Source organism: Tiliqua scincoides, chromosome 4 (genome assembly GCF_035046505.1).
Source record: "Tiliqua scincoides isolate rTilSci1 chromosome 4, rTilSci1.hap2, whole genome shotgun sequence".
In the NCBI taxonomy this organism is placed as follows: Eukaryota; Metazoa; Chordata; class Lepidosauria; order Squamata; family Scincidae; genus Tiliqua; species Tiliqua scincoides.
Window position 1 is genome coordinate 223,143,255 of NC_089824.1, and position 24,713 is coordinate 223,167,967.

General features: G+C 50.8%; 1 protein-coding gene across 1 annotated transcript in view; it reads left to right on the forward strand.

The window, feature by feature from the left end:
• KIAA1755 (KIAA1755 ortholog) overlaps positions 1–22,810 on the forward strand; it is a 43,884-nt gene extending 21,074 nt beyond the window's left edge. Inside the window, exons 5-14 of the mRNA XM_066624751.1 lie at positions 736–859; positions 1,809–1,902; positions 2,701–2,787; positions 4,678–4,794; positions 6,632–6,730; positions 7,684–7,832; positions 9,782–9,920; positions 19,173–19,295; positions 20,181–20,372; positions 21,007–22,810. Of these exons, the coding sequence (XP_066480848.1) occupies positions 736–859; positions 1,809–1,902; positions 2,701–2,787; positions 4,678–4,794; positions 6,632–6,730; positions 7,684–7,832; positions 9,782–9,920; positions 19,173–19,295; positions 20,181–20,372; positions 21,007–21,966 (2,084 nt within the window). The 3' untranslated portion in view covers positions 21,967–22,810. The remainder of the gene's footprint in view (positions 1–735; positions 860–1,808; positions 1,903–2,700; positions 2,788–4,677; positions 4,795–6,631; positions 6,731–7,683; positions 7,833–9,781; positions 9,921–19,172; positions 19,296–20,180; positions 20,373–21,006) is intronic.
• Positions 22,811–24,713: the final 1,903 nt, after the last annotated feature.

The following is a 24,713-nucleotide window of genomic DNA, read 5'->3' on the forward strand; positions in this document are numbered from 1 at the left end:
GCACTTGACAAAATACAAGAGGATAGGTCCCTGCCCCTAAAAGCTTACAGTCTATAAGAAGAGATGAGAGAAAATGGTTTTATTTTTCAACAGACGTTGGTATTTTCTAAAGTTCGAAGTGCAGAAAGTGCATTATTCAAAATTTACATTATATGTAATTATAATCACTTTAAAAGTGTACTAGGTAGGTGTCAGTAGATGCAGCTGTAGTCATTATCCGTGCACCCCCCATTAAATGATAAACACCAAATAAAAACAATTTTATTTTCTCACAGATTTTGAGGTGTTTTTTTTGTTTTCACAAAAATGGCATGCAGAAAGTAGTGTTATGTGTTTTTATTTTGTTATCACTATTTTCTCCACCTCTGGCTAGAAAGCAGAACAGGAGAGGGAAATTGAGATGGAAGTCAACTGGGGAAAAACATGTTGTTGTGTCAGTTGCAGATCTGAGCTTGGTTCCAGTATGGGAATGGGGGCTAAAGTGTTGTGTCAAAGGCTTCACAGAAAAGGCTTGTGTCAGAAAAAGTGTTGTGTCAAAGGCTTCCCAGTTTTATACTTATTCGGTCCCATGGAGGACCTCTTCTGGGAGGCAGTTCCAAGCATGAGAAGCCAGGGGGGAGAAAAAGCAGAGTTATTTGAGGGAAGAGGAGACATTCAGGCCCCAGAGAGTAGCAGGACTGGGCAACATTATTAACAAGGCTGCGGTTGCTGTCTTGACTGTTCTTTGTGCCGCAGGGAACACAGACAAACTCGGGAGACCCATCATCCAAATCAGCACTGCCTCCAGAGCATGGCAGGCCCCCTGGTGCTCAGCCAAGGATGTGACGCAGCTCCTCCTTTACCTCTGCTCCATGCCCAGGTTTGTCTCAACATCCCTTCCTGCCTGGCCCTCCTTTGCCAGTGAGAATTCTGCACAGACCCTTCCCTGCAGCTCCCAGAAAAGACTCAGGCTGCCTCCCCCTGCCGCCTTCCTGATGTTTGCATGGCTTTTGCACAGGGGTGTTTTTCTGCAGGCTGCAGCTCTGCCCCCTCCTGTATGGTGCCACATTTGGTGCTGCTTTTCAGAATATTTGCACCTTGTGGTTTCTGGTTTCAGAAAAGGTCCCCTGCCATTCTCTTCCATTGTTCCACAACGCTTGCTCCTTTGCGCAAAGGCATATGCAAAGTTGAAACCGCTTTGGATGGATCACCCGAGTTTTGCATCATGTGCCAGTTGCACACTGGATCATGGCAGGCGTGGATGAGGCCATGGCAGAGTTTGGGACTCGGGGGCGTCAGTGTGCCCCTCTCCTTTCCCTTCATGTCAGATCACATGTCCTGCACAAATGATGGCCTGGTCTTTAGAGCAGACTGCAAATAAACTAAGAATTGGTTTAGAGGGTTGAGCTGCTGAAGGGGTCAAATGCAATATGTGGGATGAGTGACCAAGAATACAATCAGAAGACGTTCTCCTGATTGTGGTGGTGTTCTTTGCAACCAGTGGCATTGGGGGGAAAGCTTCCAGTCAGGGCTCCTGTGTGGAGAGGGGAACCTGGCCCTCTTGATTTTTGAGGTTTTCCCCTTGGCTCTTCCCCTTAGAAGGCTGGAAGGTTAGTGATTTGGCCAATGTTGGAGGAGTTGGGCTTTGACAATTCAATCCCCAAGCATTGCTTCCCTCAGTCTTCTTCCTGAAAACACCCAAGGCAGGGGGTTCCACACCTTCTCCGCAAGGAAGCTTTTTCAAGGGCCAGGAGCCTCCCCCTCCCCTTCTTGGAGGTTGCTGTGTACCCTTCCAAGCCCACTTCACAGCCTCTTATTCCATCCCGCAGGAAGCTGTCGAGCGACTCTGGGCTGACAGTCATCATTGATGCCAGAAAGGAGCTGCCCCCTCCTATGCTCTCTGCTGCCCTGGGAGCTGTCCAGGTAATTGCAGGGGGTATTCACCGGGCGCATAAGGGTCTGGAAGGCTGGTGCCCTGTGTCCTTCCCCATGGCACACCCCTGAATTATTTCAGATTTGCACTGAAAGAAAATGGTGGCTGCCTATCTCTGCCTATCTGTGAAAGAAGCATTGAGAGGCTCTTTTTGTTCCTTTCACCATTTTGTGAACATTTGGCCCGCATTGCCAAACCCTCTCCTTGCAATACAATGGCAATGAATATCCTTCCCCAGAGGACCCGCTGCCGGCTGCCTGGATTGCTCCTCTCAGGGGGCTGCAGGAGCTTGGGTGCACTTACCCAAGCCTCCTGCAGCCTCCCAGGGGTGTGGGGAGCCCAGCGCGGCTTCTGGCAGGGTTCCCCACTGCAGGGAAAGTAGATGCGGAGTGATCTCGCCCCGCCCCGGGAAGTGGAGCACGATCGCTCCGCATCCGCCTTCCCTGCTGCGGGGAGCCCTGCCAGAAGTCGCACCAGGCTCCCCGCACCCCAGGGAGGCTGCAGGAGGCTTGGGTAAGTGCACCCAAACCCCTGCAGCCCTGTGAGTGGTGCGATCCTGGGGATCACGCCGCTGACTTCCCCCCGCCTCTAGGCTGCCCCCACCCTTTAAGGGGGCAGAGACCAGGGCCCTCAGGCTGGGGCATCACAATGCCCCAGTTTGAATAGGGGCTAGAACTACACCAGTTGCAAACCCCCCCCCCCCATGTGCAAACCCCAGAGCCAGGGAGTCATGCAGAGAAGGGTTGATCTTGGGTGACCTGTGACCCTTTGCCCTGCCTCACTTGCAGAAGGCCTTGCCCGGCTCCATCCACACTGTCCTGCTGCTGGCAGAGAAGGAAGCAGCATCACACCTGGAGAAGTTGCCTGGCATGCAGGTGAGTTTCAGGCAGAACTTCAGGCCCTGGATGTGGATGCAAATTTCTTCTTCATGTGCTGCTTACACCTTCACCTTGAGAAGCCCAGACCTGACATTTCAGGCTGGTTTTAATGCAGCTGAGGGCACAATCCTAACCCACTTTCCAGCACTGACACAAGGGGCAATGCAGCTCCGAGGTAAGGGAACAAACATTCCCTTACTTTGAGGAGGCCTCCATGAGTGCCCCCCAACTGCAGGATACAGCACACATCCCATTGGCACAGCTATGCCAGTGCTGGAAAGTGGGTTAGGATTTGGCCTGAGCGGGGTAATGCTTTCTACTACTCAGTCTGCCTTATTCACAGCTGTAGGTGCAACCTTTCCCCACAACTGCACTGCCATGTTGGGAAAAGGCTTCACCTGTTGAACTACTGCTGTCAGGCATACTAGAAGTGCTTTGCTGGATGAGGCAGAGGTCCATGTTGTCTGGTTCTGTTATGTGTCTCTTCAAAATGCCAAACTGTTTATTACTTTGCTATTTGCTATTGCTCCACCTACACATGTGATGCTTTTAAAATAATGAGATAACAGGGCTTTGCCCTGAGGAGCCTACAGTTTAGACATTAATTCAAGGGAGGAAACAGCAGAATAAGTAGGAGGGGGAGGAACAAAAAGTTACGCATAATTGGGCTGCAACGGTGCACACTTTCCTGGGAGTAAGTCCCATAGAATACAGCATGAGTTACTTCTGAGCAAACATGCTTAGGGATGCATGGCTAGTCTTACTTATTATAGTCTATGATCTTGGCAAGGAGTTAGTCATGACAGTCTTGAGATACCCCTTGCTACAACCCTCTGAGCCTGTGATTCCCACTCAGCCCCCCCTTTTCCCCAGCAATGCAGCCTGCTTTCTTTTCACCCAGACTCCTCCAGTAGCTGCAGAGAAAGACCCCTGACAGATGACAGCTGCTCCTTCCCAATTATAGCTCCATAGGCTGAACACCAGCATTAAGATAATTCAACATTTGAAAGGGGTTGCTCTTCTTTTATTAATGCTGCTCAGTTTAATTAATGTAATGTGAAATATTAATGAGTCTGATTAAGCGCCTCTGCAGATGATCTAAATCCTTGCATTTCCCCTGTGGGTCTGAAAAGGAGCCCAGCCAGGCAAAGGTTTCAATTTGTGATGGATTACAAGAGGAAACGAGAAAGAAGATTCTCTCCTTTGTGCGTCTATTTATGCATACACACCACCACCACCACCAAAGCCCCACATATTTCACGCTAGCTAATTAGAACTAAAAAGGACCCCTGGGGAGCCAGCTGGCCCACTGCAAGGCTTCAACACACACTGGATGGGTGGGGGGAGGGGCTGGATTCTGCACCAGCAAGGGCCGCATTCCACAGTCCAAGAACATTGTGTAAAGCCTGCAGATTTTCATATATTAAGAAAATAAGAAGAGCCCTACTGGATCAGGTCCAGGACCCATCTAGTCCGGCTTCCTGCATGGCACAGGGGTTCATCAGACTCCTTGGAGCGCACACGATACTTGCCACTCCCCTGCATCTGGCGTTTTATTTACCCTCGCACCTCCCAACGAATATATTCTAACAATCTTCTGTTCCTGCTATCCACAAGGAGGGGAGCAAAGTATCACACTGAGCCTTAAAATCTCATTTTCTGGGCGATCTCAAGTGTTATGCCATCCGGGGTGCCTTGTGTGTGGGAAGAGGCCAGTGAGCAAAGAAGCAGGTCACAGACTGGGCTGGACAAGTTGGGACTGATTAAACCGGAATGAGGCAAAGCGGATGTACAGTAGTTTGCCTTGTAAATACCTGGATGCAGTGTCTTGAAAGGAAGCATTCTTTTCAGCCAGACGCTCACTGTCATGCTGTGTCCTACCTGCAGGTGGAGCTGCTGAGCAGTCTGAAGGCTCTGAGCCGGCACGTGGACCCCAGCCAGTGGACCCCAGCCTTGGATGGCCCCTTCCCCTACTGTCACAGCGAGTGGGTTCAGTACTTCCAGGTGTTTATTGCTGTGGCCATGGGTCCCCTCTCTCCCCCTCTCTCTTTTTGCATTGCAAAAATCCTGGCTCTTATGCTCCTTTATTTGTTCTTATTTTATTTATGCTTCCTTATTAACTCTGCAGTTGGCAGAGATTGCTGCCTTTTTCTTAAAACAAGAAATCCCTCCAAGCATTGGGCTCCAGCACGTGATTACTGCTGCCTTGGCATGGCAGGCAAGGTGGGAGAGAGGCACCTGAAGCTGCTCAGAGCAAGCAGGGTGACTGCTGGCCCTGTTTTTGGAGCAGGAAGCCCAGCCTGAAACTCCTGGCTAGGCAGTAGCTAGAGTCATAAAGAGCCTTTATTCTCTCCTGGACAGCTCGCCTGCTTAGAGGCTTTTCCTCTAGCTTCCCCATCTTTTTCCTCTCGTTTGCATATTTCAGTGTCAGTTAAAGAGGCAGGAAATGAGTATCAAATATCTATTTTATTAAAAATTGGATGACTCACTTCTTGTAAACTCTTTATTCCTGGCAACTTCATGGTTGGATTAGCAAGGTTTTTTTTTTTTTTTTACAACAGCCCTGCAGGGCAGGTCAATATTGTCATTTCCATATTGCATGTGAGGGAGGGGGTGGGGGGCACAACTTCAGGCTCAACCATTCCCATGTCCTTAAAGCTGACTTGCTGATGGGGGTGGGGTGGGAGTTCTGTTTGGGACTAAGGTGCTGGGAAAGAATGGCTCAAAAAGAAAATTGTTCCTCCCTGTGACAAGGAACACATTGTTCCTCCAAGTCTGCTTATTACCTCCAGAGGTAATTAACTGGCCATAAACCCATCTAGCCACTTAACACCTCCCAGGCTTCTCCTGTTTCAGTTACCAATTGCTCCACAATCAGAAGAGCTTCCAAACCTGATAGTCAGGTCAATTTAGCAAACACATTTGAGCCATGCTCCAGCCTGAGCCTCCCTGACTCGGCCTGAACTCAGGAGCAGGCCTCTGTTACTGGGGTCTCCGGTTCACATACCAACCAACCAACCAGCCATAGATTAGCTCCCACAACCAAGTCCCCTTTGTTCCATCAGTCCATTGCAGTCAGCTGTAATAGAGAGGATTTATTGAAGAGGAAGTTAAAGAAATAGTTATAAAGACAGACACTGCATCAGTCATAGATTTCAGAATTTAGATTAGAGCATATCATTATAATACAACACTCAGCAACAATAAAGAGCTAACTCCTAACTCTATCACTCACCAAAGTCTTATGCTTTCAAGGTTCCAGTCTAACCCATCCTTGCTGCAGTCAAGGTGGGCCCATCTTAGCAGACTAGTCAACGCTCAGGCTCCCCTTGACCAGAGATGAACTAAGACAAAGGAAAGCTACTTCCTTCCACCTTTATAGGTCTCCTGACCTATCCACCAATTAGAGCTCGGATCCAGCCGAACACTCTCAGTGTGGATGTGCCACAGGCCTTCTCCCTCATGGTGGACTCCCCCAACCTGAAAAGTTCACAGCTGCATCTGGTTAATCAAGCGGCCTTGGAGCCAATTTAGCAGCCTGGTACCTTATCTGAGGGCCCTGTGAAGTGGCTGCCTCCACAGTTCTCCCAGACCTGGTATGTGTGAATGTGCACTCTTGGTTGCAGCTGGGCTTTGTAGCTCAGGCTCAGCTACAAGGCCAAAGGCAGAGACTTTCCTTGCTCTGATTTTTACCTTTTCAACCCAATGTTAACTTTTCTGTCACCCCCCCCCCTATTATTTACCCATAGGGTAACTATTGGGTACCTGGGCTCTCTAGCCAGACCCCCTTTTTAAATGTACCATCATTTAATTGGAAGGTGTGACTGTGTTTCCTCTACAGAAGATGTACCTTTTTGTGGGTGACCTCAAGAAAGCCTCTGAGCTGCTGAGTAGCACCACCCAGGAGCTAGAGAAGGGAGCCCTCCCTGAGACTTCACAGGTAAGGCACTCCTGCACCTCTGAGAACCAGATGGTGCAGCTTGGCTTTCTGACCAGTCCTTGGAAGGTCCAAACAATTTCTTCCTGCTGGGAGCAGCAGGTTGCATGATGTTCTTTCTTTGGAAGGACAGTTCGTGTTCTGGGTCAGACTCCTCTTGCTCACAACACTGGAGTGACTCTGTCCTTCAGACCTTTGTTCTCTGGCTGGCTCAAGAACTGTGAGAACAGGCGGAGGAACAAAAGGCCTCTGTTTTCCTTCCTATTGTGCAGCTGGAGCTGTCTGAAGCTATGCTGGCCTTTGTGCAGACAGCAGTTTCTGCCTGTGCTCTGGGCCTGGGAGCAGCTGCAAAAGCAATGTTAGCACGGAGCTGGTCAGTGCCTGGGCGAGGAACTGCGGGGAGTCCCATCTGAGCAGCTCTGAGTATTTTTTTAAAAGGAAGAGCAGGATGTGCACTGAAAACCAGACCAATTCCACAGAATGGTGTGGTGGGCTTCCAAGGGGAGGGTCCCAGCCTCCTGATCAGTAGTGCCGGCTCTGTTGTCCAGAGACCCAGAGCTCCTTTTCCAGAGTGTCAGGGTGTGATTCTCTGTAGATGCAGGAGGGCTTTCCAAGTCCTAGAGGTCACTGCCCTGATGGTGAGCCTCCTCCAGGTCTGTTCTGTGTTGTGCAAAGCACATGATGTTGGGAATTGGTTCAGGAAGGCTGTGGACCGGGTACTTTCCTACAAGTAAAAGATCTTGAAACTCCACCTTGTCCACCAAGAACCAGCCAGAGACTTCTGGGAAACTCCCTGGGTGGGCATGGAGGCAGCCCCTCCCCCCAGCTGTTGCCCTCTGCAGCCTGTATTGGGAGGCTGAGCGCGTTGAGACCTGGAGGCCTCATTTAGCTTTCAGGGCCAGCAGCCACTGACAGGCCTCTCTCCTCTTCTGGCTTATTCTGCGGCCACCTTGCAGGGAGCTCAGCAGCAACTGGGCAGGCACCGGCAGCTGATGCAGGAGGTCCTGTGCAACGCGCAGCTGGTGAGCTTGCAGAGGGAAGGCGGGGCCACCCTGGCCAGACTGCGGAAGGAGGCAGCCCGACTCAGCTTCTCCCCAGATGTCCGGTAGGAACATGCCGGTCTCAGCGCCTTGGGTGGTTAAGTGAAATGCGTCGGGCTCAGACACTGCATGTGTTCAGGTGCAGGGTGGACACTCCCTGAACCCAAAGATCACTCCCTCCTTAAGATGCAAAACTTGGAAGCAGGGAAGGGTGCGTCAGCGAGGCCGGGGATCTCGCCGGCAGGGTCATGTGGTGGCGTAGCTGGAAGGGGCAGAGCAGCCAGTGTGGTGGTGGGGGGGCAAGCGGCCCCTCCCTTCGGAGCCATTCCCAGCGGGGGGAGCAAAACGGAGCCGTACGGCTCCGAAGGGAGGGGCCGCTTGCCCCCCAACACACTGGCTACTCCGCTCCCTCCAGCTACGCCACCAGGGTCATGGAACGAAGGTGGTGTGTCTCAAGCTGCTGGATCACTGATGTGGGAGGACCCCGCGGGACCCGAGACTTCGGACACGGCAAATGCAGCATGGCCTTGGGGGAGCAGCAGAGATACTTTGCCTAAGGGGTCAGTTGAGCTGCACCACCAGGCTTCAGGTGGTGCAAAATGGTGGTGTCTTCTCATTAGTGGCTGGAACCAAGGCACGGCATTATGAGGAGTGACTGATTGACAGCTAATAATTGGAGCCCAAAGGACAGTTGAGAATCGGCCTTTCCCATTTGTTTAAAGAAAGCCATATGGTCTGTTGGCTGTTTGTGAGGAGGAAGGGGTTGGAAGGGACAGCCTGGGAGATGAAAGTAAGGTAGGTTGGCTAGCGACTAGTGGGTCCCCTCAGATCTATGTAGCTCCTCACCTCCACCCAGCACTCTGCTACAAAATCGTGGTTGGCAACCGTCAGTCTTGAAAGACTATGGTATAAGCCTACAGCACCCGGTATTCCCAGGTGGTCTCCCATCCAAGTACTAACCAGGCCTGACCCTGCTTAGCTTCCGAGATCATGGCATAAGCCTACAGCACCCGGTATTCCCAGGTGGTCTCCCATCCAAGTACTAACCAGGCCTGACCCTGCTTAGCTTCCGAGATCATGGCATAAGCCTACAGCACCCGGTATTCCCAGGCGGTCTCCCATCCAAGTACTAACCAGGCTTGACCCTGCTTAGCTTCCGAGATCATGGCATAAGCCTACATCACCCGGTATTCCCAGGCGGTCTCCCATCCAAGTACTAACCAGGCCTGACCCTGCTTAGCTTCTGAGATCATGGTATAAGCCTACATCACCCAGTATTCCCAGGCGGTCTCCCATCCAAGTACTAACCAGGCCTGACCCTGCTTAGCTTCCGAGATCATGGTATAAGCCTACATCACCCGGTATTCCCAGGCGGTCTCCCATCCAAGTACTAACCAGGCCTGAACCTGCTTAGCTTCCGAGACTCCCTTAAGAACATAAGAAGAGCCCTGCTGGATCAGGCCAAAGGCCCAGCTAGTTCAGTTTCCTGTATCCCAGAGCAGCCCACCAAAAGTTCCCTTCTCATGCCACTCAGGCCATGTCACCCCCTTTCTGAAATCCCTTCCCTGGTACCCTGCCCACTCAGCAGTCTCTGCTGCAGCTGATCCTAAGTGTGAGCAACAAGACTGTCACATTTTCTCCCCCTGCTGTTCTTGGCCTCCACTTCCTTCCCTCTTCCTTTCTTGTCTCTCTTTATCCGTATCCAGACTGTGAGCCCCTTGGGGCAAGAAGCTGTCCCTTCTCCCTATATAAAGTGCCACGTGCATTTACCCAGTGTAGAAAGAAGGAATAAGGGAAAGGACCCAGTGGGCAAGTTCTGTCGATTCCCATCCACTGCGTTTTGTGGGCTGCTGGGATTCAAAAAGAGACCAAGTGAATAGAAACCAGGCAACACTGTCCTGGGCGTGCCTAGGCAAATGGGTGGGCACTGGGAAGATTCTGAAAGATTCAAAAATGTCCTGGGCTTGATACACTGGGGTCTTGTACTTTCCCCCTTTTTGCACATCTCCGCAAGGCACAGCATCGATTGCACTTTGGCACTTTACAATCGAGTGGAGGAGGAAGTTCACACTCTGGTGACCAAATCCAACAGCCGCTTGGAGCACCTGGAGTTCCTGCTGAAGATCCGAGAGCTGCAGGCTGAGTTTAACAAGGTAGACAAGCCCTCTGTTGCCCTCAAGAGCCAGGGGAGGCAACGGCTGGTCAACCCCAGCTGGACCTGTTGGCTCAGAAGGGCTGGGAACATTCAGCAGTTTGGCCAATTTGGTTCTGTCTTGTTTAATTCACATAGAGATGCCTCAGAAAGGAGAAGGGTTGTGTGGTTTTGCTGGAATTTCACCTCCCCCATAATGCACCTTCCTTGGCTGTCTGCCTCCCCCACCCCCAATTGCCACAAATTCAGTACTTGACCATTTTTTTGCAAATTATATCCTTAAACGATAATTATATCATTATTATAATGATATAATTATATTGTTTAAACCTGGGCATAGTTGCTGATCATGATACTCAAGCTTTAGAAATATATTCTTTACATGAAAAAAGCGGTCTTTACACCAAGAAGATTAGTGCATAAGAACATAAGAACAGCCCCACTGAATCAGGCCAGAGGCCCATCTAGTCCAGCTTCCTGTACCTCACAGCGGCCCACCAAATGCCCCAGGGAGCACACCAGATAACTAGAGACCTCATCCTGATGCCCTCCCTTGCATCTGACATAGCCCATTTCTAAAATGAGGAGGTTGCACATACACATCATGGCTTGTAACCCGTAATGGATTTTTGCTCCAGAAACCTGTCCAATCCGCTCACAAAGGCATCCAGGCCAGAGGCCGTCACCACATCCTGTGGCAAGGAGTTCCACAGACCAACCACACGCTGAGTAAAGAAATATTTTCTTTTGTCTGTTCTAACCCTCCCAACACTCCATTTTAGTGGATGTCCCCTGGTTCTGGTGTTATGTGAGACTATAAAGAGCATCTCCCTATCCACTTTATCCTTCCCATGCATAATTTTCTATGTCTCAATCATGTCCCCCCTCAGGTGCCTCTTTTCTAGGCTGAAGAGGCCCAAACGCCGTAGCCTTTCCTCATAAGGAAGGTGCCCCAGCCCAGTAATCATCTTAGTCGCTCTCTTTTGTACCTTTTCCATTTCCACTATGTCTTTTTTGAGATGCGGCGACCAGAACTGGACACAATACTCCAGGTGTGGCCTTACCATCGATTTGTACAACGGCATTATAATACTAGCCATTTTGTTCTCAATACCCTTCCTAATGATCCCAAGCATAGAATTGGCCTTCTTCACTGCCGCCGCACATTGGGTCGACACTTTCATCGACCTGTCCACCACCACCCCAAGATCTCTCTCCTGATCTGTCACAGACAGCTCAGAACCCATCAGCCTGTATCTAAAGTTTTGATTTTTTGCCCCAATGTGCATGACTTTACACTTACTGACATTGAAGCGCATCTGCCATTTTGTTGCCCATTCTGCCAGTCTGGAGAGATCCTTCTGGAGCTCCTCACAATCACTTCTGCTCTTTACTACTCGGAAAAGTTTGGTGTCGTCTACAAACTTAGCCACCTCACTGCTCACCCCTGTCTCCAGGTCATTTATGAAGAGGTTGAAAAGCACCGGTGCCAGGACTGATCCTTGGGGCACACCGCTTTTCACCTCTCTCCATTGTGAAAATTGCCCATTGACACCCACTCTCTGCTTCCTGGCCTCCAACCAGTTCTCAATCCATGAGAGGACCTGTCCTCTAATTCCCTGACTGTGGAGTTTTTTCAGTAGCCTTTGGTGAGGGACTGTGTCGAACGCCTTCTGAAAGTCCAGATATATAATGTCCACATGTTTCTCCCACATCCACATGCCTGTTGACCTTTTCAAAGAATTCTAAAAGGTTAGTGAGGCAAGACTTACCCTTCCAGAAGCTATGCTGATTCTCCCTCAGCAAGGCTTGGTCATCCGTGTAATCATTTTAGTTGCCGTTTCATTCAGTGAATCTGGCATACACAATGGCTTGGCCTCCCGTATCACCTTCTTACATTTCTTTTGCCACAGTTTATGTTCCTTTTTTATTCTCCTCATTAGGGCAAGACTTCCATTTACGGAAGGAAGCTTCCTTGCCCTTTACGGCCTCTCTAACTTGGCTGGTTAGCCATGCGGGCACCTCCTGGACTTAGTCGACATAGATGACACAATTTATCCATGAGTCCTTTCTTCAAATGTTTGAGCAATACTTTTAGCCCAATCCTAACTGGGCTGCCTGTAGAATTCCACCTGTAGTAGTGCTGCTATTGAGGCATATGCAGCGAGGCTGTCAGTGAATGCGGCTGCTGCCATGTGCGTAGGCCATTAGAGAAGCCTCTCGCTGTAAGTGCCAGTAAGTTGGCAGCAAGGGTGGGTGGTGGGAGGAATGGGGGACTGCCTGAGCAGGGATGGGTGGGAAGCAGAATAGGGGAGTGTTACTGTGCCTGACTCTATTCTTTCCCCTATTCCCTCTCCCTTACTCTCCTCACAGAACCAAGGGTACCGTTTGGGGAGTGGAGGCTTACCCCCAGGTAAGGAAACAAAAGTTCCCTTACCTTGAGGAGACCTTAGGACTGCCCCCTCCCCTGGCAGGACACAGCACACATCCTGCTGGTGCAGCTGCATTGCTGGGGAAGGAGAGTTTAGTTCGGTTTGGGCTGTTTGAAAAGCAATCTCAGTCCTGATCCACTTTCAGCCTCTTCAGAGAGAATCATGTGGAGTCTCACTGGTGAAGCTTTGTGTGAGTCTCTTCCCACACAGTTTGGGTAAGCTGAATGGTTCAGATCCACCTCCAAAGGGAGAGGAGCCATTCACATAAGTGACTGTAACGGGAGGATCTGTGACCATTCTGCTCTCTGTCAAGAGAACACACACACAGTGGCCTGAATGTATGAATCAGGCCCTAGAAGTGCTGCTCTGAAAGCTATTTCAGTCCCAAGGGATGGAGTCCTGAATTCTATGATCCAAGAGGCCAAACATAAAGGGAGGCATATATGTTGATTGTACTTCACAAAATACTTGTGTGTCAGGGACATGCGGTGGGTGGGGAGGCAGGTGCAGCAGAGCTTCCCCCCCCCAGAGTCCTTTGAAAAGTGCTGCCTCTGTTGGAGGCGCCCAAGCACCCACAACCTTGGAGTCCTAAGCACGGCTGCAATGTGAGGCGCCCAAGCACCCACAATCCTTCTGCTCATTTTGTTTGTTTTCTTCATCAAAACTTTACTGCAGAAAGAAGAATCGAAAATCTGCCTCATCATCAAGTTCATGTATAAGCAAAAATGCACTTCTCTAGTGTCATGCAACAGGGTTTCCAAACTACACATCGGGCCTGCCAAAAGATATTTTTACAGCCCTCAGTAATGCAAAATTTTTCCCAACCACACAGTAGTGTAACGCATGCAGTTCTGTCCACTGCACTCCTTTCCATCTGGTCAGAGTGGAGTCAGCCTGGCTAAGCCTCATTTGCAGTGACCTGGGCCAGAGGCTTTCATTCCCTCCAACCATCATTATTCAATGTGAACCTCACTCCTGCTGTTAAAACAAAACAGGTGTCTGCAGGTTGACTTTTCAACAGTGAAGAAATAGCATCATTTTTGCACATGTATAAACAAATCATAACAAATTGGGTTTCTGCAATGGATCTGACAGTGTGCCACGCACTGCTTGCCTCTGCCTTACATAAAACCTGCTGAAAAGTTTAGAGACCTCTTCACAAAATGCACCTGCAAAATCCTGCACATGAACAGACAAAGGCCACATTCAGTTGCTAAAAGGGGCAGTCCCAGGAAATTGCCAGCTTGGGGACATTTTCCTTCCTGCTGTTTTCCCACTCAAAATCAAAGCCTCCCGGCTGTTTTTCTACCTGGCAGGTAGAAGATGCAGGTACCCACATTGTTTCTCCAGCAAGAGGAAAAGCAATTTTGGGGACTGTTTTGAAGGGGCTCTCCTCTTTTTCCTCAATGACTGGTGTCAACTCCTCAGAGTGGGCTTCAAACCAGTCTGCCGTCTTGTTGGTCTTCTTGCCAAATATGGACAAGGCGTTGTTGTAAATGGCATTCTTGAAATGTTCCCATCTGTTGGATGCGTTTGCATCGGCCGGGCCTGGAAGAGATTCCTCAAGCGCTCGTGCAAATTCCTCCACTTTTCTCTGATCCCGGGTCTTGCTGGTATCAATGCGAGGTCTTCCTTCCCTTTTCGTGTGATACAGTCGCTTTGTTTGCAGTTTCACTCTGCTGCACACCAGGGAGTGGTCAGTGTCACAGGCAGCACTCTGATAGCTGCGTGTGATCTTGGTGCTGGGAAGGCTGGAGCGTCTGGTGAGAATCAGGCCGAGCTGGTGCCAGTGCTTTGATCTTGGGTGCCTCCAAGAGACTCTATGTTGGGGCTTCGTGTTGAAGAAGGTGTTGCTGACACAGAGACCGCGATGACAGCAAAACTCTAGCAGGCATTGGTCATTCTCGTTCATCTTCCCAGTGCCGAACTGACCTAAGCAAGTGGGCCACGAACTGTGATCAGCACCAACTCTAGCATTGAAATCGCCAAGGATGAACAATGGCTCTTTTACGGGGATCTTCTTGATAGTGGTGGCCAGGTCATCATAGAATTTGTCTTTGGCTTCTGCTGGAGACAACAAAGTCGGTGCATAAGCACTGATGAGAGTGACAGGTCCTGCTGATGACTGAAGCTGCAGGGACAAAATTCTTTCACTTCCCACAGTAGGTGGGCTGATGGATTCCAGCAGGGTATTTCTGACTGCAAAGCCAACGCCATGTTCCCTGGTTTCGTTTGGTGGTTTTCCCTGCCAGAAAAAATGAGAAATTTCTCTCCTTGACAGATCCGGAATCTGAGGAAAAGAGGAAATCTGAGGAATCTGAGGAAAAGAGGAGAGCTCAAGCAGCACACAAGGCCTGTCCCAGTGAGTGCAACCTGCAGGTCCTCCGAGCTGCTCGCAGCAAAGTCCAGCAGACTGCCAGGAGATGTGCTAACGACTACTGGCTTCAGCTCTGCTCCCAGATACAGGTAGCAGCTGACACAGGCAACATCAGGGGGATGTATGACGGTATCAAGCAGGCCCTAGGTTCAACACAGAAGAAAATTGCCCCTCTGAAGTCTGCCACAGGCGAGGTCATCCAGGATCGGGCGCAGCAGATGGAACGCTGGGTGCAGCACTACTCTGAGCTGTATTCCAGAGAAAATGTAGTCACCGAAGAAGCGCTGAACAACATTGAGTGCCTGCCTGTGCTGGAGGAGCTTGACAGTGAACCAACCCTAGAAGAACTTCATGTGGCCCTGGACTCCTGGAAAAGACAGCATCCCTGCTGAAGTCCTAAAGTGCTGCAAAGAGATCATTGTCACTGAGCTGCATGAAATCCTCTGTCTTTGCTGGAGAGAAGGTGAAGTACCTCAAGACATGAGGGATGCAAACATCATCATGCTGTACAAGAACAAAGGTGACAGGGGTGACTGCAACAACTACCGTGGCATCTCTTTCCTTAGCATTGTAGGAAAGTTGTTTGCCCGAGTTGCAGTAAAGAGGCTCCAGGTACTTGCAGAGAGCGTTTATCCAGAATCACAGTGCGGATTCCGAGCCAGCAGGTCCACCACTGATATGGTATTCTCCCTTAGACAACTGCAGGAGAAATGCAGGGAACAACGACAGCCACTCTTTATAGCCTTCATAGATCTCACAAAGGCTTTCGACCTGGTCAGCAGGGACGGCCTCTTCAAGATTCTCCCCAAGATTGGATGTCCACCCAGGCTCCTCAGCATCATCAGATCCTTCCACAAGGACATGAAGGGCACTGTTGTCTTCGATGGCTCCACATCAGACCCCTTTGACATCCGAAGCGGAGTGAAGCAGGGCTGTGTTCTTGCACCAACCTTGTTTGGGATTTTCTTGGCTGTCCTGCTGAAGCAGGCCTTTGGAACTGCAACAGAAGGCATCTATCTCCGGACCAGATCAGACGGAAAGCTCTTCAACCTCTCCAGACTGAGAGCAAAGTCCAAAGTCCAGCTGAAATGTCTTCGTGACTTCCTCTTTGCCGACGATGCAGCTGTCACTACCCACTCTGCCAAAGATCTCCAGCAGCTCATGGATCGTTTTAGCAAGGCCTGCCAAGATTTTGGACTGACAATCAGCCTAAAGAAAACACAGGTCATGGTTCAGGATATGGACTCACCTCCCTGCATTACAATCTCTGCACATGAACTGGAGGTTGTCCATGACTTTCTGTACCTTGGCTCAACGATCTCCGACACTCTTTCTCTCGATACCGAGCTAAACAAGCGCATCGGTAAAGCAGCTACCACGTTTTCCAGACTCACAAAGAGAGTCTGGTCCAACAAGAAGCTGACGGAACATACCAAGATCCAGGTCTACAGAGCTTGCGTCCTGAGTACACTTCTGTACTGCAGCGAGTCATGGACTCTTCGCTCACAACAGGAGAGGAAACTGAGCGCTTTCCACATGCGCTGCCTCCAACGCATTCTCAGCATCACCTGGCAGGACAAAGTTCCAAACAACACAGTCCTGGAACGTGCTGGAATCCCTAGCATGTATGCACTGCTGAAACAGAGACGCCTGCGTTGGCTCGGTCATGTCGCGAGAATGGATGATGGCCGGATCCCAAAGGATCTCCTCTATGGAGAACTCGTGCAAGGAAAGCGCCCTACAGGTAGACCACAGCTGCGATACAAGGACATCTGCAAGAGGGATCTGAAGGCCTTGGGGATGGACCTCAACAAGTGGGAAACCCTGGCCTCTGAGCGGCCCGCTTGGAGGCAGGCTGTGCAGCATGGCCTTTCCCAGTTTGAAGAGACACTTGGCCAACAGTCTGAGGCTAAGAGGCAAAGAAGGAAGGCCCATAGCCAGGGAGACAGACCAGGGATAGACTGCACTTGCTCCCGGTGTGGAAGGGATTGTCACTCCCAAATTGGCCTTTTCAGCCACACTAGATGCTGTGCCAGAACCACCTTTCAGAGCGCGATACCAGAGTCTTTCGAGACTGAAGGTTGCCAATACAATACTGTTTGAAGGGGCAAGAACAGCAGGCAAGGGAAGGGTGATGCACCGCCTTCACTCCCAGCAACCCCCACCCCCACCCCCACTTGGAGCCTTTTGGGTCACATGCAGTTCATCCATGGTGGCTGAGGTTCCCCTCCCTGCTGCAGCAGTCAGTACAAGCTCTCACAGTGGAGGAGATCTGAGGCTAATATTCACTGAGCACTTTTGTACCCAGTGATTGAAATCTAATTATGGAGAAATTGTCTACAGACCTAAGAACATAAGAACAGCCCCACTGGATCAGGCCATAGGCCCATCTAGTCCAGCTTCCTGTATCTCACAGCGGCCCACCAAATGCCCCAGGGAGCACACCAGATAACAAGAGACCTGCAAGGCCTCCTGGGAATTGTAGTTAAGAACATAAGAACAGCCCCACTGGATCAGGCCAAAGGCCCATCTAGTCCAGCTTCCTGTATCTCACAGCGGCCCACCAAATGCCCAGGGAGCACACCTGGTAACAAGAGACCTGCAAGGCCTCCTGGGAATTGTAGTTAAGAACATAAGAACAGCCCCACTGGATCAGGCCAAAGGCCCATCTAGTCCAGCTTCCTGTATCTCACGGCGGCCCACCAAATGCTTCAGGGAGCACACCAGATAACAAGAGACCTGCAAGGCCTCCTGGGAATTGTAGTTAAGAACATAGAACAGCCCCACTGGATCAGGCCAAAGGCCCATCTAGTCCAGCTTCCTGTATCTCACAGCAGCCCACCAAATGCTTCAGGGAGCACACCAGATAACAAGAGACCTGCAAGGCTTCCTGGGAATTGTAGTTAAGAACATAAGAACAGCCCCACTGGATCAGGCCAAAGGCCCATCTAGTCCAGCTTCCTGTATCTCACAGCGGCCCACCAAATGCCCCAGGGAGCACACCAGATAACAAGAGACCTGCAAGGCCTCCTGGGAATTGTAGTTAAGAACATAAGAACAGCCCCACTGGATCAGGCCAAAGGCCCATCTAGTCCAGCTTCCTGTATCTCACAGCGGCCCACCAAATGCCCCAGGGAGCACACAAGACAGCAAGAGGCCTGCATCCTGGTGCCCTCCCTTGCATCTGGCATTGCCCATTTCTAAAATCAGGAGGTTGCACATGCGCGTCATGGCTTATAACCTGTGAATTTGCAAAACACATACAATTATTTTATATTAGATTTTAAAGGAATCAAAGCAGCATGAAATGGGATTCAATTTTCACTTTATGCTGTGGTGTCTGCTACAATCTATTTTTGAAACTTGTGATCAGTTGGTGATGCTTCATTAAGTTCAGGTAGTTTAACTGGATGTTCTGTGCTGATTGGGATCCCCTTAAAGTGCCATTTTATAAGTTGAATTGAAGCCAAGGAACGAAACTAATTGCACAAATCAAACTGCTGGAGAAAATGAATGAAATACGTATGAACTGGGGGTTGAATGGAGTCAGCCAAAGGGCTTATTTTCTAGTTGTTGCAATGCAGAGGAATTTCAGAGATCATCTTAGACATCATTTATAAGGTAACAGGATGCTGAATTCCCCTCCCCCTTTTTAAAATTTGCCTGTGAATGGAGGACTTATTTCAACCCAGCTTTTCCATACATGAATAAAATCCAAGCTGGAGTATATGCAATCTCTTTGAGTCACACAAAATGACATTGCTAAACCCAGAGTCTAGATGTCTTCTATGCTTGTTCTACCAGCTATTTTCTACTTGGGGGGCGGGGGAAATCCTCAGAGGCCTCTCCTCTTTACACATTTTTAAGTGTGTACCTGAGAATGTAATGTGTGAATGTGGTAAACACGAGGATCATTGCAGATGCGCTTCTCAGGAAGCTAGGATTGGCTAAGTTCATAGGAGGCCCTGCAGAGTGTGCCCAAAGTATGGCCAGAGGCTTCCTCCTCGAAGGCAGGAGGGAGAATTTTCTTCCCTTCTTTTCTGTGTCACATTTAATAAAGAACTTGAGAGCTAGCATGGTCTGGGAGTGGGGGTTGGAGTGTCAGGCTTGCCCTGGGGAGAGTGGGCTTGGATCCCTTTGGACCATGAAGCTCCCTGGCTGACCCCAGACCAGTCACTCTCCATCAGTCTAACTTGCTTTGTTGGTGCTTGGAGCCCCCACCCTGAGGAAAGAGCAGGATACCCCTGTGATAAAAACACAAGTGTGTAGTTTGTTGTCCTCCTCTGCTCCCTGCCCTACTACTGATGAGCACAAAAATCGATGCATCGAATAAGCCTGGAGAGCTGAATGGTCCCCCAAAAGGGTGGACAGGAAGTTCCCCTGCAGGAGGGACACTCTCCCCAGGCCTTGCTCTCACCGCAACCTTGACTTTCTCTTCTGGCAGCTCAGCTTGTGGTTTGATGAAGAAGGAGAATTGCAGCTCTCTGAGGTGGGGTCTGCAGAGTCCAGCCTGGAGAGTGCTGAAGAATCCTACCAAAGATTTAAGGAGTTCTTCAAGGAATCCACGGTAGGTTGGGCTTTGAGGCAGCCCCCTGGGAAATGCAGCCGAAACAAAATCACACATTCCTGGAACGGCAAGTGATCCAAATCTGCCTCAGACATTTCCAGGTTTTAGGCAATGATGTTAAATGTGAGCTGGTCAAATTCAGTATTTTCCTCTTCACTTTTCTGAAGCCTCTGAATCTCCTGGTGTCCATAAATGCTGTTGACAAAAAAATACAAACAGCTGTGTTAGGAGCCTTCAAGTATTTCCAAGCAAACATGAGATGGTTTGTTTGAGAATGGTTTCTGAAAGTGTTTCCACTCTTTGCAAGCACTGCTCCCTGTTCATCACAGCTTCGCTCCCTCCTTCTTGTCACCCCACTGAGGCAAAATCCCTGCTCTGTATACGGGCACAGCACTGAATTAAAGAACATGCTTGCAAGCACCAAGGACATTGCTTGCAGGGTGTTTCTGTGGCAAGGCATGTTATGGAACTGGTGGGGAGAGGGGCTGGTTCTAGGGACTCGACTGAAGCTGGGACTCGGCTCCATTTGGTTCAGAGAACCAAGGCACCTTCCCACTTGGCAGAGAAGTCCCCCTACACCTGACTAGGTGGGTCTCCCAGCTGAAGAGGGGGGCTGCAGAATTGGATCAATGCTACTACGTCTAGCTCATAATCCTGTTTCCAGCTAGTGGCCAACCTCTGGGAAGCCCAGAAGGAATCCAGCCTTGGAGAGTACAATGGAGCGTGTTGGTCAGATAAAACCCTTTCTCCAACTGGGCTTCTTTGTGTCTCCTGGACCTGACCTCTCCAGATTCCACTCCACTGCTGCAAAGAGAGGACATGATATTCCATTTTGGTATTATGTTCCTGGTATGTCCCACAGCTTGTCACTGTGTTCTCTGTTAGGTCCATTACAACCATGGGCTCTCTCTGTCCAAGGAAGCTGCCAAGGTCCAAGGCTCCAAATTCCCAGAGATGGGGGCCTTTGCGGAAGCAAAGGGGGCTTTCCAGGCCAAGCTAACGATGTTCTACATGGACATGGAAATGAAAGGGGCTGAGCTGGAGACGCTCCTGGATCTCTATCGGTTCCGTGACAAGGTGAGTGTGTGCAGGACAGAGCCTAGCCTCCTTCCAGTGACCAGTCTCTGTCTGCAGTGGGAATCGGGTGTCCTTGCCCAGATTGGAGGGTGTGGTTTGCATTGGTCTTCTCACAGTCCCCTGAATTGCTGTGGTGGGGATGACAAACAACTGGGGGGTGTGGGTGAGTGATTGGTTTCATACAAAGGCATGTTGCCATCATGTAAATGCTTTTGATCATCCTCCTGGCGTTGAGGCCGTGCTACCTGATTTGATGAAATGCCCCCCTACGGCTTCTGGCAAGTGTCTGACTGGCCTCAGTTGAAAACCAGCTGCTGGCTTGATGGACCCAGCAGGCTCTTTTCATTTCCTGGAATGCCTTCCTCCCACATGGTCTCTGCATTCCTCAGTCACCAGGGCAGCCTGGGATGGACCCACAGAGGAGCTGCCAGCAGAATTTGGTCTTCAGGAAGAATCTGGGATCCTAGGGAAGGATCTACTGTGTCTGGTTAAAAGTACAAAACTAGAATAGAATAAGGGAGGCATTAAAGAGCTAGGTAGAAGCAATGGCAAGGATATTCAGGTTGTGGGGGGGAGAGGAAGACAAAGGAAGAGACCCTTGCAGGTCCAGTGACCAGGGCTGCTCTGTTTCCAGGTGACCCAGCTCAGCCTTGCCTGCAAGCAACGCCTGGCTCTGTGGAGGGCTGGAGAGGATGAGCCTAGGAGCACTGAGCTCCTGCAAGACATGGAGAGCTCGCTGCAGATACTCTCCGAGGAATTTTCAGCGGAGCGGTTCCAGCAGATGAAGGCCCAGGCGTCCAGCATGCGCAGTGAACGGGGCCTGGCGGTGTGGGGCGAGGCCTTGGAGGCGTGGCAGGAGACCAAGCAGATTCTTGAGGTCACCCTGGCCAAGTACAAGGAGGCTCGGGAGAAAGATGCAGAAGACGGTGCTGAGAAGGAGGGCCCCTTTGGCCCAGGTCCTGGCCCGGCCAACACCATCCTGGAGGAAGGTCTTTGCTTTGACAGCACGTTGGCAAAGGCTGCAGAAGAGGAGGAGCTCTTGGTGCGCAGCAGCCAGAATGAGGAGGGCGGGTCTGTGGGTGGGACCAGCTTCTTGGACATTCCTTCGCAGGAGGATCCCTTGTGCAGCACAGGCCAGGCTGCGGAGGGGAGCGGAGAGGTCTGCCCTTCCCTGGAGGCGGTTCTGCAACATGGAGCCCCTGAGGCTCGGAACTCGAGCAAAGAGACCCCAGGAAATCTCCATGCACCAACTCAGATGGCTCCTTCAGTTCCCCCTGCACACATCTCCTGCTCAAGCATGAACCCAGGACCAGGGGCCCATGAGAGCCCGCCCTGCACATCTCTGCCAGCGAGAGGTCAGCGTGGCAGGAAGAAGGAAACAGCCCAGTACTTCCAGCTCTCCAGACATGGAAGCTTTTCCTCAGAAGATACAGATTCCCAGAACTCCACTGAAGATGCGTTGAGCAGCACTGCCACGCTGCCCATGGACTCCCCAGGCCCCCATGCGGTCTGGAGCCCAGACAAGTCTCTGGGGATTGTCTACTTGGAGAACCACAGCACCAGCAGGGCAGCAACTGCCCCATCAGACCAGTGAGCCGAGGCTCTGCAAGCCCTGCCTTCCCCTTGTGGTGGTCTTCAGAGTTGGACACATTCCTGAGGTTTTGGTGCTTCATCGTCTCACCTGTTACAAGGAAATCCTGTGAATGGCTTTCTTAGCTGTTGCTGGGAGGGCTTCATATCACTGCCACGTAACTCCCTTTGTGCAGGAGAATATTAACTGGAGCTATAAATCTCCTGTTTGTGGTGGCATAGCTGGAGGGGGGGCAGAGCAGCCGGTCTGGCAGGGAGGCTCAGTGTGGTCCTTGTTTTAAAACACTGAAACCCCAAAGATTGCATGTTCAGGAGACAAAGTGGGGAGCTGGATTGGCCACTTCCCTTTGTAGCCCAGCAACTGATTTTCATGTTTTCCGGTTTTTACAAAGGTGAGCAAACCTGCTTGGTTTGAAGGCGTTGTATTGACATGGGACCACTGTACGTATCTGTTTGCTGCTGGGAGTAAGAGGACTGTCCTTAAAATATCCACCCAGGGGCATACAACAGGGTGAGCCCTGGACAGCTGAGCCCTCAAGAAGGAAGGGCAGGGCTGTGGCAGTGGGACTTGTCAGCCATCCACCAAAGTGGGATGAGTACTGGTTGGCCCAAGGCCCATCTTCTCCCCCACCCAGATGGCCCTTTGCACACAGCTTCTTCCTCAGCTCGGGCTTCCAGACATGCACCTTGGCATGCTGGCAGTTGCTGCTTGTGGTCACAGACAGTGTTGCAGAGTTCCTTCCACACTGCAGTGGATGCAGCAGGGTTTGGTCTCTCTTCCCCTTTCCCCCTCCCTTTTCCCTTGTGGTCTGTTGTATTTGGGCACATGCCTTTCAAAACAGGTTGAATGGTACAAACAAGAGTCAACACATGCGCTGACAGTTCTCCAAAGAAGGGGCCAGATTGTCTGTTAATAAATGCAGTGATTTATGCACAGGGAGACTACAGGAAGGTGATGGGTGTGTGATGGTGTCATGTGACCTTCACTCCACAATGAGTGAATATTCCCAGACTAACCACCTTGTCTGGAAGTGCCCGCAGGCGTGAGAGCCTTTGCAGAGATATGCTGAGTAAACACCCCCTTTTATCCGTTTCTGAAGCAAGTGCCCATCCTGTTGTTGCTCTGCGGATCCAGTTTGGCAGGAAAATGACAGAGGAGAAGGCCAGTTGCCCCATAAACAGCCCTGTCTGGATTGCTTTTTAAGAACATTAAAGGGAAGCTTCTGGAATGTTGTTAAGGGAAAAGACAGAGGTGTGAACGTCACATTCCTAAGTGATTTCCTAGTGGGGTCTCAAGAGGGGAAACAGTGTTAGTATTTCCTTATTTTGGGTGGAGGTGATCATGCCGACACGGTTTCTGTGGGGTAAAGGGCTACTTCTGTGGGTCTCCCTGCCAAATCTGGTCCTCGTCCTGTCACTGACAACACCTGTTCCTGCCTCTTTTTACCTCACACACAAATTCTCCCAAGTCCTCAGATCAGAGATTGGGGGACAAAGTAGTAAGAAGAATAGCGGGAAATTGTCCTACATATATTGCCTGGAGAAGGTAGCGCAGGTTTGCCTGTTTTGTCCTTTGTTGTGCTGATGGGTGTCACTCGGCCCTCCTCACCTCTCCATACGCTTCTGCACACCTCCACTCTGTCTTGGTGGTCTTCCCGCCTGCCAGGCCACCTCACTCCCACCTTTTCCTCCGGAGGCTCCTGCCTTTCCAGCCCCTCCCCAGTGTGTTGGCCTCCTGGCTCTAATCCTAAAGCCTCCCCCCCCCCCATGCTCCTTGGCTGCCTTCTGGAAATTGACTGTCCTTGAGCAACACAGCCATTTGCTCCCACCCCCCCACCCCCACAGCAGGAGTCCTGCTTAGCTGCCCTCTGTGGCCAAACCCCCGTTTCCAGGGCTGATCAACAGACTTTCCCAGCTTTTGAGTCTGCACTGATGATGGAGGATGGCTGAGGGGGCAGAAGTACCAGCAGTGTCGTGGACAAGAATGGTGAGATTAGAAATGGGAAGACCTGCTGAACCACAAGGGCTGACATTTCAATATCAGCTCAGGCAGGGACAGTTCACTTCCTCAGGTGCAAGCAAGGAGCACCAGACGAGGTGGGCTGTTGCCTATGAAGGCTTTTGCAGAAAGAAATGGGAGGGCAAGATCCTCCACCCTGCTAAACACCCCAAGTGACATGGGGGGGGGGTCCACAGTAGAGAGGCCTCACTGGGCCTCCACCATAGCAGCACCTCCGCCCCTCAAGGCTGGGGCAGCCACAGCTATGATGATGACGTGCACACAGAAGGGCATGCCACGTGTGGAATTAAATGCTTGAAGAACCCCAAGCAGAGGTTCCAAGGCACCTGGGAAGCCCTGTTTCGTTTGGCCCTGGGAGGAGCAGGGCCTGTGGGCCTGGCACACTGGAAATGCCTCAACACTTGCAGTGGGAGTGGAAGGGATGCTGCAGGTGGGGCATGGAAAACAAGTGGTGGTGGAACCCCCCACTATCCAAAGGAAGAGGCTGCCCCCTTTCCATTGTAAGGTTTGTGCACATGGATACCTCAATCAAAGAAATTGGGATGACTGTGGAAGGAGGGATTCCCCTTGGGGCTTGCAAAACCATATCAGTGCCGATACCCATCAATCTCATGCCCTGAGGACCCTTTCAATGTTGCAAATGCCTCCGCACACCAGCCCGTGTGTAAGTGGGGCTGTAAGTGTGGCTGCAAGATCTGGGTTCAAATCTCTACTCCGCTGTGGTTGTCACT